Here is a 13490-nt window from a genome sequence, read left to right as displayed (position 1 = left end):
AATCTCTTCCAATCTTTTGTAGGACACCCCCCCCAAAAAATTAATTTTGAAACATGAGGATTTCAGAACAAGTAAAACATTTAAATTTTATGTTTATACTAACCAGTCATAAATCTGTTTTTTACTTTATTATTAAAGTGATCATATACATTTCAAAAATTTAAATACATAAAATTATAAAAAGTAATGCATTAATGATAATCAATTCTGGTCTTAAATTCATGAAGCAACAGAGAATTTAAACTGCTGTTTTACCTTTAACCTATTCCAACATTATATGAAATGTCGTAGACATTTCATATAAACGTAATCACACAATACATGGTTGTTTGTGTCTGGGTTTTTTTACTTAGTGTAATGTACTTCAGATTGTTAATCTAAATGGAATACAGTTCTACCAGCAACTGCTCACCATCTAGCTAGGATCATTATTAACAGTTTGTTTACACCCTTTCAGATAACGTAATTATTTTTAGAATTTATGCAGCTGCAGAATTTTTGTCTAAAACCATATACATTTAATAAAAAAAGTAAGGACTCTGGGCCGCCCAGGCCTACCAAAAATGAGTACTTAATAAATGTAAATAAGTAATGTTAGTCAGTCTGGACCTGAATAGCCCTTGGTGTGTTTTAACGTCTCCGGACTACACATATGTAAAATATGTTAACATATGTGCATAAAATACTTATGCATTAATATATATGTACATAGAAAAAAATCTAGGAAGGGTACAGATTAAACCACAAGGCTGTTTTTTCTCTGGATAAGGGGAGTGTAGGGCAAGGTGCTGTGCTAATAAATTAAAAGCATGGAGATGAAGGCACTTAACACATAGTGTACTTCAACATGGAAAATATACAGACACACTCCTGCTTACATGGAGCCCTGACATTTTTCACAAGAGGAAAGAAAGACTGAGTGTCCTCTCTGCTTACAGAATTTTCTTTTGCTGCTTTTTGATCTGGTGGTTGTAACATGTATGTGTTCCTCCTATCCAGACTGACATCCAAGAAATAGAAAGAGGCTGGGTGTGGTGGCTCATGCCTGTAATCCCAGCACTTTTGGGAGACTGAAGCAGGAAGACTGCTTGAGCTCAGGAGTTTGAGACCAGCCTGGGCAACATGGCCAAACCCCATCTCTACAAAAACAGGAAATTAGCCGGGCACGGTGGTATATGCCTGTATCCTAGCTACTCCAGAAGCTGAGCTGGGAGGATGTCTTGAGCCCTCAAGGCGGAGGTTGCAGTGAGCTGAGATTATACCACTGCACTCCAGCCTGGGCGACAGTGAGACCCTGCTTCAAAAAAAAAAAAAAAATATATATATATATATATATCTCGATAATGTATCTACTTACTTTTGTAGATATGAGATCGCAGCTTCTTCTCATTAGAGAGTAAGAACAAAGCAGAAAGATTTGAGAACTGAAAAGTGAACCTTGCTGCTTCTAACATTATGACCTTGAGAAACTCAAATGCTTAGCTAAAGTAAAATATACAAACATTTTGAAAGATAAAAGTTTAAAATAAGTTTGATGGAGACTATTAAAATACAGTATTGTTTAGGTATGAAGACATACTTAGCATAGTTTCATAATTTAAATAAAGTCAGGTCTTAAAAGGGTGCTACAAAACAAGTTCCCACATCATCTCACTTCCCCTAGCCCATCTCAGCACACAACACACTCTTCAATACTAAAACATCTAGGAAATGCTACATCTCTGGATAAAATGCATTACTCAAATTTCTAACAGGGCAGGGAAACGGAATGGAACTTCCAACGTCAAATTTTAGTATGCCCTGTCTAAACAAATCCATGAGCTCTGAATTTTGTTAATAAAGACAATTAAAACCCATTTATGCCTGAGGTTGCAATTTTTTAAATTTTTGCATGTATGAAAAATCAGACCTTGGCAATGAGGCTTGAGCAGTAGGATATAAATATCTCCCACATGCTTAGCGTTCCAATAATGAAACACTAGGCACAAATGGGCTATGTGATAACCTTAGAAAAGTTTAATCATAAAACTAAAGCTATTTCTCTGGGCCAGACATGATGGTTCACGCTTGTAATCCCAGCACTTTGGGAGGCCAAGGCAGGAGGACCACTTGGGCCCAGGAATTTGAGACCAGCCTGGGAAACATAATGGGAGCCTGTCTCTACAAAAAAATTTTTAAATCAGCCAGGCGTGATGGCAAGCACGTGTAGTCCCAGCAACTCAGGAAGCTGAGACAGGAGAAAACTTGAACCCGGGAGGTCAAGCCTGCATGATGGCACCAGTACACTCGAGCCTGGGTGACAGAGCGTGGCTCTGTCTCTAAAAAAATAAAATAAAATAAAAATTATTCTGGCTGATTAAATATACTAATTTTTTTTAACATTCCATTAAATCAATGATACATTTAAACCTATTAAACTACGGGTAAATTTTCTCATTTTAACTCATGAAATGATTGACACTTAAAATTATTTATATCATAACCACTCATAATGGCTAAAAGTTCACTACCTATATAACAATCCAGTTAGAGATTAAGAACAAAGTCTCCGGACCTGGACTGTCTAGGTTCAAATCACACTCTGCCATTAAACAACTGTGAAACCTTAGGCAAGTTATAATCTCTCTGGACTCAGTTTCATCTCTAAAATGGAAGTAACAGTACTTATCTCACATGTTGTTTGGAGGATTCAAGGACTTAATATATATGAAATGGTTTGAACGCCTGGCATATAATAAGCACTATACAAGTGTCAGATGCTATATTATTTTGTTCAAAATTTTTAACAAAGACAAGCTAACACCACCTCATGCTTTAAAAAGAATGCTTATTCAAGATACCGTTTACTGAAGAGATTACTTATAATCAAAAACTTTCTACTTTCATAAAAACTAGAATTGCATTAAAATATAAAACGCACAGTCTCACATACCTGTTTGGAATACAAGTTCTTTCCCTCCTACACCTGCTGCCTCCAGGTTAATGAATGCGCGAATCAAGCTAGCCCAGGGGTGCTGAGTAATGAAACCATGACTGGCCTTAATGAGAAGGAAAGAAAACAAATATTTGTTAAACAATCTTAAATTATCAGTCTTGATTTTGCTTAAGCATAGAGAGACTATTTTGATGAGGTAAGGAATATGAAAACAAAATAATTGCTCTTCAAAGGCAGTATCCAAAGACATCTTCTGCTTCTTTTCTTATGCATAAGGGCCATGCACATCAGGGTTCAGAAAGTCACCCATCACAGAAGGCAGCCTGTTTACCATTAACGGTGCCAAACAACATCCCTGGTAAGTACAAGGCTATGCAAAAGAAAAGGCACAGAGGGCCAGACACGGTGGCTCACGCCTATAATCCCAAAACTTTGGGAGGCCAAGGAGGGAAAATCGCCCAAGCTCAGGAGTTCGAGACCAGCCTGGGCAACGTAGTGAGACCCCCTCTTTTTTTGTTTTTTTGTTTGTTCGTTTTTGAGATGGAGCCTGTGGCCCAGGCTGGAGCACAATAGTGCGATCTCAGATCACTGCAACCTCCACCTCTCCCAGGTTCAAACGATTCTCCTGCCTCAACCTCCAGAATAGCGGGGATTACAGGCACCCACCACCATGCCTGGCTAATTTTTGTAATTTTAGTAGAGACGAGGTTTCACCATGTTGGCCAGGCTGGTCCCAAACTCCTGACCTCGTGATCTGTCTGCCTCGGCCCCCCAAAGTGCTGGGATTATAGGCATGAGCCAGCGTGCCTGGACCCCATCTCTTTTTAAAAAGAAAGAAAAAAAAAGAACAGGAGAAGAGACGATCCATATGGCTGGGCATTTATTTGTGCCTGTCTCAAAATATCTCTGAAACTTCAATGTCAAAGAAAACCTGAGGAGAGTAATTATGCCACCAAGAGCCCTTCTGTCAATTAAATCCTGCCACAATAATCTGCTGAGTGGAGTTTTCCAAATAGTAAACATCTCTACATACGTGGTTGTGAATTTTTTAAAGTACTGCTCATATAGTATTTTTCTGCATATCATTTTATACTACCCACAGGAGTCATAAAAAATGCATTTATGTGTTAGCTATTATTATTAATCTCATCCTTATTCAAGCCTAATATTTAAAACAGTAAAATCTCACTTGCAAGACATTTTCCTCAGCACCATTAAAGAGAAATATGACAGCATGATGCAAGGCTTCTGAAGATGTTGACAAGACGCGAAGGACTTCCAGCATCACTGAGCAGCTAACTGCATCATCACTGGCACCTTCAAATCAGAAAAACAAATTTGCTGCTCAGATTTTAAAATGTTTACAGAATGACCCATTAGGACTAGGAATGGAGCTTTCTCCCCCAGAGAAGCATCACAATAGCTGCATGACCAGAAGCATAGCTCTGTCATCATCAGGACAATTATACCCACCAGCAGTAAGTTCCATGAAGGGATCTTTGTCTGGTTTGCTCACTAACTTACTCTCAACACCTACAACCATGCCTGACCCACCAGAGTCACTCAATTAGTGTCTGCTAAATAAAGCAACCTGAGGGGACCTAAAGTCATACTGGAAACTAGTATTCTCAGCAAACCAAGGAAATCTGTTCTATTCTTTACCCGTATTCCATAATCTCTGTAATAGTCTCACTTCTGGTGCTCACAGCTTCCTGCATCATCTCCCACTGCAACCACTCCTTTCTTGCTTGTTTTCCTGACAAAATCATAAAAGCTGCACAGAGAGGTCACTGTGGACGGTGTAACATTCCTTTAAGGTTTCTCCAAGGGGATTATGTGATGGAAAAGTAAAAAGAAGATACCTAATCTAGTAAGACACAGGAAAGGAGACTAATGACCTAAGTAGTATCCTAGGTCCCAGAACACACACTCAGTTCAATCTCTGAACCTTTTCTTGATTCATAAACTTTACGTTAATCAAAAGTAACTACAAAGATGACTTAACTGTCTTGCTTTTTTAAAGCACTGTAAGAGACAGTTAAAGGAAGTCATTGGATATTTGATGATACCAAGGAATTACTGTTAGGGTTTTTTTTAGGTGAGGCAATTGGTGGTATCAAAAAGGGCCCTTATCTTCCAGCAATACACAGTGAAATACTTTTAGAGAGGAACTGATATAGCTAAGATCTGCTTCAAAATAATCAAGAAGTTGGGAGGGTAGTGGTAGGAAAGAAACAAGATCAGACTGCTGAAGCTGGGAGATACGTACACTGGAGTTCATTAAACAATTCTGCTTTTGAATATATTTGAAACTTTCCATAACAAAAAACTTAAAAGAGTAATCAAAGTAAATAAGCGCTAACGTAACTCAGGCAGTAACATTTCTGGGTTTACACATTTGAAGCAGGGTGCCAAAGAGTTTGGCGTGGATTTGAGAGCAGGAAAGACTTGGAAGTAAATTTGAGCTCTGTCACTTTTCTCCACCATCTCCTGGTTTAAAGAGCAAGCTAATGATACCTACCTCACAGGTTTGTTGTAAGAGTCACACAAGATAATGCTCTGTGCCTAGCACCTGGTAGGCATTCAATGTTCATTTTTCCTACTCTTTGCAAATCTGAGGAAGGCTCTGTAGCTAGCTAAAATTAAAATGCTTGTTTGGGATCTATTAAATTCCAGACCCCATTCCTACTTAAGAAGAAACTACCTATTAACCATACTTGTCTTGGTGGTAATTACTGGTTTGTATTTCAATCAAAGTGAAATAAAGTAATAATCATTTAATTACTAATAGAAAATGTTGCTATTGGCAAAAAGTGTCACCTTTCAAAAACCTAATGAAATAAACTCTTTTTGTAAATTTGACACTGTGAGTTACTTTAAAAATAGAAAGCAAACAATAAAATGTTTCTTTATTCAAAAAGAGAGAACAGGAAATTAAAAGGTATCTATACAGGGTTGATTAAAAAGTTAAATTGTCCATTCAGCTTCCCTTATTTTAATGGTTCTGGTGTGTTAGAATAGAACTACAGAAGGGTCAAATATCTTTAAGAAAGGGAAGGAAAGTTAAGAGGACAGTATCTATAAGGGCTAGGTGGTTAACTGACATCCCTTTCCATTTAGAATTAACCTAGAAATTGAAGCCACCCCCAAAATAACTCAACGCCTCTTCTACCAACGACCTGGAACCACACAGCAAACTCAAGAAGATAATTAAGGCTTTTCTGTGGATAACATTACTCCTAACTGGTATCAATTCCTGAGTCCTATATACACAGATGAGAACTTAAAAAGAAAAAAGAAGTGCTTCAATTAGGCCATCCACTAAAAGGATTTAGGTGATAGTCTATTTCAGGGGTGTCCAATCTTTTGGCTTCCATGGGCCACATTAAGGGAAGAATTGTCTTGGGCCACATATGAAATACACTAACAATCTGATGAGTTAAAAAATAAAATAAAATAAAAATTGCAAAAAAATCTCATGTTTTGAGAAACTTTATGAATTTGTATTGGGCCACATTCAAAGCTACCGAGGAATGCAGGTTGGAAAAGCCTGGTCTATTTGATGAATGTGTGAAACACTATTTTTAACAATTTATTATTGACAGAAATTTCCTTGAGATTGTTGCTAAGGGTATTCCTATAAAATTTTAGTTAAAAGTAGGTTCTAGGGCCAGGCGCGATGGTTCACGCCTATAATCTCAGCACTTTGGGAGGCCAAGACAGGCGGATCACGAGGTCAGGAGATTGAGACCATTCTGGCTAACGTGGTGAAACCCTGTCTCTACTAACAAAGAATTAGCAAGGCGTGGTAGCAGCTGCCTGTAGTCCCAGCTACTCGGGAGGCTGAGGCAGGAGAATGGTGTGAACCCGGGAGGCAGAGCTTGCAGTGAGCTGAGATCGCGCCACGACGGAGCAAGACTCCACCTCAAAAATAAATAAATAAATAAATAAATAAGTGTAGGTCGTAGGCCAGGCACAGTGGCTCCCACCTGTAATCCCAGCACTTTGGGAGGAATGACGTAGAATGATCACTTAAGGAGTTCAAGACAAGCCTGGGCAACAAAGTGAGAACCTGTCTCTATTATTTAAAAAGTAATAATAAAAAGTGACAAAAATGCTGGCCTTTAATTAGACTCCACATACACAATTTGCAACATTTGGCACTATGTTTGTAAAGAGTAACTGAATATGCACTCCAAAATATGTCATTTTGACATATGGATTATTTTGAGCTGAAGGCAACTGAGAAGTAGGTACTACACAAAAAAGCTCTCTGCCCTCCCCTTGTTTGCCTAAAAGCAGAATATAAATTTACCAACGTGTCCCCATTTCCCCTCTCCACCAGGAAGTACAAACGTTGATCACAAATGACAACTGTAAACTTTTGGTGGCCTGGTGACAGCACAAAAGGAATCTATGTAACACTTTACTAACTAACCTTTATCTACCATTTATTTGCCTTCCTACAATTTGCCACCCCTCGAGACTCAAGGTCCTTTTCCTATCTTTTGTCACTTCTCTAAAAACGTATTGTTTTGCTGAAGATGCTACATAAGCCAGATTTCTAAGCCACCTCTTTGAGATTTACTCATTTTCCTTGAGTATGTCCCATGTACATGAAGTGCATGTGTTAATAAACTTCTGTTTGGTTTTTCTCTTTTTAGCTTGTCTTTTATTACAGGGGTCCACTCAGCTAAGAACTACGAAGGGTAGAGGGGAAACTGTTTTCTTTTGTCCCTACATTTCCTTCTAATTCTTATATATACAGCCTTCGTATATAATGTTCTTAAGCAACTATGGTGTTTATTTGCCCCTTCTCAGAATGTAAGCATCGTAATAGTGGGCAAAGAGTGACATTTATTACTGCTTTGAAATGGACATTAAAAAACCACTGGTGGCAGGGCACGGTGGCTCACACCTATAATCTCAGCACTTTGGGAGACTGAGGCGGGCGGATCACTTGAAGTCAGGAGTCCAAGACCAGCCTGGCCAACACGGTGAAACCCTGTCGCTGCCAAAAATACAAAAAAATCAGCCGAGTGTGGTGGCACGGCAGGAGATTCACTTGAACCCAGGAGGCAGAGGATGTAGTAAGCCAAGATTGTGCCACTGCATGCCAGCCTGGCAACAGAGTAAGACTTGGCCCCCCCACCCAAAAAGAAAAACCACTAAACCACTGGTTACCTCAGCAGCACACGAAGGCACTACTGGCTTATTTAACAAATGTGTGTATACTGATTTTTGAAAATGCAAGTTACATTACAAATGCAATTGTCAAGCTTTCTAAATATATTCTAATATGAATCATTTTATCAAGCAAATAAATTTTACTTACATTTTGTATAACTCTAGATGTTCAAATTTGGCCTGCTGTAAGTTCAAGCAATCCAGAAGTGTTAATATTACATAAAAGTTAATAGAAACTTTTAAAAAACACTTTCCATGCCAGGTACTATTTCAGTGTTTTACTTAAATTTAATCCTCCAAGCAACACTATTAGGAAAGTACTATTATTTTCTCCATTACACAGATGAGAAACTAAGAAGTTAAGCAGTTTGCAAAAGGGAATATTAATCACACTCTAATATTCTTTTTCCTTTCAAATGTAGCTGAAAGCACTGACTGGCCAGGAAATCCAGCATCTTATCCTAGTTTTGTCTCTGATCAGTGATGACCAGCTAAATTTACTCCTGTGTCAAATGAGGGGGTTGAGCCAGATACCATTTCAGGTCTCATCTACCACTAAAATGTTATGCCATTGTAAATGCTATTTTCTATTCCTATTTACAATCTCTTTAACCACTGAATACAATTTTCTGAAGAATAAATATTTTAATAAATGGAAATTCAATTTAGGGGATTCCCATTCATTTGACAAACATTTGCTGTGTCAGGCACTGTCCGAAATGCAAGTATTCTATTTTGCCAAATTATTTTCAGAGAAAGATTTACACATTAATTAGATACTTTAACAGTATGGCACCCTCAGTGGACCAAAATTCTCACTTTATAGGTCAACAGAATCTGCTAGAAGAGATATCCGCCAACCCGCAGCCCAGGACAGCTTTGAATGCAGCCCAATACAAATTTGTAAACTTTCTTAAAACATGAGGTTTGTTTTTGTTTTTGTTTGTTTTTTTTTAAAGCTCATCAGCCATCACTAGTGTATATTATGTGTGGCCTATGACAATTCTTCTTCCAGTGTGGCCCAGAGCAGCCAAAAGATTGGACACCCCTGCTCTAAAACCATGGAGCATCCCTCGAAGGCAGTGACTGTCCTTATCTGGTATCCCCAAAGCCTAGTATAACATCCAGCTGAGTAAAACACTTCTTAAGTGTCAGAACCTAACTCCAGGACACAAGGACACACACACTGTCTGGTAACACCGAGAAAACTGCTTCAGTCTACCAGAAACATTCCAAGTCTTGCCACTGGGCTGCTGGCATTAATGCCAAAAAACAATATTAATAAAGCACTTAAGAGAAGACAGAATGGTTAGATCCTAAACTAAATGATACTATCCTAATTATCCTGCTTTCCATCACAAAGAAAAAAGGTTTGCCCAAAATGGTCACCACAATTGCCCAAGTAGCTTGGGGTTATGTTAATAAAACTTTCTGGGCTGTGACAACTTCCAAATGACTAAAAAACACATACATACCTGGTGAGTTTGCTACTGAGTCAAAATGACAATTAGCCAAGACAGCATGCTGGGCTCCATCTCTGGGTTCCAGCTTTACCACAACATTGGTGATGTTGTCATAATAGCTTGTAAAACCTCCCAAGAAATCAATGCTAAAAGAGCCTGTGGGCCGTTGTACATCTACTGAAATCTTATGAAGCCTGTTGCTTTGCACTTCAATCAGTTTAATCTGTTCCAAAAGGTAGTGCACTGTCAGAATTTCATTTTCTGGACTTCCTGTAGTCCTGGGGCCAATGGAGGTTATGTGTTCAAGATAATCCCTGGAAGTGACCAAAAGAATAACAAAGGTTTGTAGTTAAAATTGACACTTAGCATGGATAACTTTTCCACTACACACCACTTCCTCCCCAAAAAAGCTGTTTTTTGACTTTTATAAAAAGGACTGCCTTTCATTATTTCAGACACCAAGTGAACATCACTTATAAAGTTCCATGATTTTATTTTTGCCTCCCACGAGGTGACCCCTTCAGTTTTCTCCACCATCCCACTCCCAACTTCTCCCCATATCAAACCAATACAAGGACTAGGGATGTATTCAAAACGTGTGACCACTGGTCAAGCACGTGGCTCATGCCTGTAATCCCAGGACTTTAGGAGGCTGAGGCGGGTGTATTGCTTGAGCTCAGGAGTTTGAAACCAGCCTGGGCAACACAGTGAAACCCTATCTCTTCTAAAAATACAAAAAGTAGCCAGATGTAGACTACTATCCGCCTGTAGTCCCAGCTACTCAGGAGGCTAAGATGGGAGGACTGCTTGAGCCTGGGAGATGGAGCCACTGTGCTCCAGCCTGGGCGACAGAGCCAGACCCTGTCTCAAAACAACAACAACAACAAAAAAAGCCGAAGACTAAGCAGGAGAGACTATAACTTCACGGCGCACACACCTGAAGGTTATAGATCCTGGGTTAATGACTTTAAGTAGCAGAAACCAATGAGCAAATATAATCAAGAGGTTAAATAAGGGGGAAAAAAAAACAAACTTTTGATGGACCCAGCCCTCCGAGCTCCTCCTAGTTATTAGACTCAAGGTCTAATAACTTCAGTTCAGACCAAAACCAACTGTACCCCTAACGAAAACAAAACTTTTGTCTTTTCACTGCATTCCAAATGGGGAAAGCTGGGGGTGGGGATGGGCAGCGTTTCAGAAAGTCCTTAATAAGCTTGCAACACTTTGCATTCTAGGAAAAACTTTTTAGAACACAGTAGCTGTTGAAAACTTTACACCAGCTTAACATTTCATGAGCTGTGACACACCTGGGTTACAACATCTTTGACTTAATCACCTTTCGTGGCATTCTTAAAAGTCTTAAAAAAAAAAAAAAAAAAAAAAAGTCAAACCTTACACGGTCACTAATCCAAGGGGCCTAAAGACAAACTGCAGGAATCTGAGAATTTCTCAGACTGCATACCAAATTTTGACTGGGTGGTGTTCCAGAAAGAGTCTCTATAGCTTTCGGATTTGGGGGCTGTAACCCTCAGAAAGTTAGAACAGTGCACTAGCGCCTTCCAACACTCCCCGCCCCCAAAGCGAATTTATAAAACAGTCTAGGTACACAAATTTCCATTTGGAAAGCAGAAGGGCTAAGCCAGGTAAAAAGTGGAAGCTGTTCCAGAATATGGGGAGACGACTCACAACCAACCATCTGCACGAAGGGCAGACAGTGGAAAGCAGGTTCCATCTACCTGGCAACCCCAATCTGCACCGCGAGCTAAACGGGGGACAGGCAAGCCCCAAGTCCCGCCAACTCAGACCCCAGAAGAAGAAGAAGCAGGGGCCCCCCACCCCACGTGCAGCCTGGGAGGGGTCAGCGAGTCCCCGAGGTCCGGCAGTGGCGGGTGCACACAGGTGCGGCGCCCCGGGGCCTGGGCAGGAGCCACAAACTGACGCGCGGGCCGTGCCAGGCGGGAGCGGCCGGTACCTGGCTTGGAGGGCGTCGAACTCCCCGTGGTGTCCAGCGGTCCCGCGTAGCACGAGCTGCTGCAGCGAGAGCTGCACCAACGTCCGCAGCGCGAGCAGGTAGAGCGCGAGCCCCAGCGCGGCGCGCGCCTCAGACAGCCCGGTCCCTGCGCCCCGGCTCGCGCCGCCGCTACCCCCCAGGCTCCTCTTCCGCGTCCTCCCGCCGCCGCCGCCGCACCCATCCACCAGGGGCTCCTGCGCTCGGGCCTCCCTCTCCGGCGGTGGCGCGGCCGCCGGTCCGTCCCGACGCTCTCCTCCGACGCGGTGCCGCCTCACAGCCGCCGACTCAGAACCCCACTCCATGGCCACGAGCCTCAGCTGCCAGCCCAACAGCCCCAGCCCGCTACAGCCCCGGCCGCCGCCGCCGCCGCCGCCGCCGACGCTGCCGCAGCGCCTCCTAGTGAGCGGACGGAAACTGCAGAGGGCCAAACTTCTTCTGATTGGCCCGTCCCGCCGCGCCAAGACCCAGCTTCTTTGGCCGTTCTCGGGTGGGCACAGCTGCCGGGCCGACCCAGCAGCGGGTGGTGGATATGCCGTCTCGCGCAGGGCTTTCCCAGCCCTCTGTAGGACGGAGATTGCCAACTGGAAAGACACCTAAAAACCCAAAACGAGAAAAATGAGAGATCGCTTTTGAAAGAACACACAAGGCTCTTACGGTGCACCAGGCAGATGAAAAAAGCAATGGCCTGGCTTTCGTAAGGAAGGAATTATTAGAACATCAGGCTCCAGCAAAGTGGGTTCCTGGCTCTTAAAATTAGAAATAAGACTACGCAGAGGAGGCCCGGCCTATTGCTTTCACATGCGTAATCTAATCAGCTCTTCATAACTCAGCAACTTAATCTATGCTATTACTGTCTCCATTTAACAGATAAAGAAAAATAATGGCTATTATTTATTGAATACCTGCTATGAGCTAAGCGCTAGGCCAAGTCCTTTAACACATTATCTCATTTAATTATCTTTAACAACACTTAAAAGGAAATATTTTTGTTCCCATCTAATACCTGAGAAACGTAGAGATAACAGATGAAGAATGTAAATCTAATTTCACGGGCTCCCAGAACAGCATTCTATTCCACTACTATATTAGCACTCTGCAAGTGAAGGTTCTGAAAAGCTATTCTTCCCTTGACCACTCCCTGAGGCAGTTAAGCAGCAGAGCCTTGGTTTCAGTACAGATCCTAGTGATTATCTAGTCTTCTTCCCGCTTGCTGGTACCATGAGCCTCTCTGTTCCAAGGTTTTTTGTCCCCAGCTTGGAGTTGCTACATTAGCACGAGCATTAACCTAGAGACCAACTGGGAGAGCACACTGCCGGATTTTGACTTAGCACATATGTCAGATTTCATACAATGCCCTATGGGCCTGCTCCTGCCCACCTCTCAGGCTCCTCTGACACCAGAATTCTTCTTATTTCCAGCTCTCCAGCCACACTGGCCTCTTTCAAAGACTTTCTACGCACATCTTTCATTCTACAATGAGATCTTCTCACATGCCGTTTGAATCACCTGGAGTGTTCTTCCCTCTCCTCATTGTCTTTTTAACTCCTAATTATCCTTTAAATCTCAGATTAAGTAGTACTTCCTCAAGCGAGAATCTCATTTAATTTAGCTTGCTTCCCCTATTTGTAGGTTGTCACAGCACCATGTATGCATGTGATTATTTCATATCTCCCTCATTAGACTGTAAGCTCCACAAAGGCAGGAATCAGATCTGGTTTTACTCACCATTTTATTCCTTGCTCTTAACACAAAGTATGACACATAGTATGTAGTCAATAGATATTTCTTGAGTGAATGGAAAAATAAAAATATAACACTTTTGTGGCAGCAGCATAATTTTAGCTCTATAAGATCCCTTTCAGTCTGTAAGCACTATGAGACTAAAGACAGTGTC

General features: G+C 41.3%; 1 protein-coding gene across 2 annotated transcripts in view; it reads right to left on the bottom strand.

Moving 5' to 3' along the window:
• ERMP1 (endoplasmic reticulum metallopeptidase 1) overlaps positions 1-11970 on the bottom strand; it is a 57431-nt gene extending 45461 nt beyond the window's left edge. For both annotated transcript variants that reach the window (XM_005581778.5, XM_065531025.2), the window contains exons 1-4: positions 11558-11970; positions 9598-9899; positions 4125-4252; positions 2933-3038 (exon numbers count right to left, since the gene is read on the bottom strand). In XM_005581778.5, the coding sequence (XP_005581835.3) occupies positions 2933-3038; positions 4125-4252; positions 9598-9899; positions 11558-11898 (877 nt within the window). In that variant the 5' untranslated portion in view covers positions 11899-11970. The remainder of the gene's footprint in view (positions 1-2932; positions 3039-4124; positions 4253-9597; positions 9900-11557) is intronic.
• Between the last annotated feature and the right edge of the window lie 1520 nt (positions 11971-13490).

This window comes from Macaca fascicularis, chromosome 15, assembly GCF_037993035.2.
Source record: "Macaca fascicularis isolate 582-1 chromosome 15, T2T-MFA8v1.1".
Lineage (NCBI taxonomy): Eukaryota > Metazoa > Chordata > Mammalia > Primates > Cercopithecidae > Macaca > Macaca fascicularis.
Note: the sequence above shows the minus strand (reverse complement) of the source record. Positions and strands in the feature narration are given on the sequence as shown.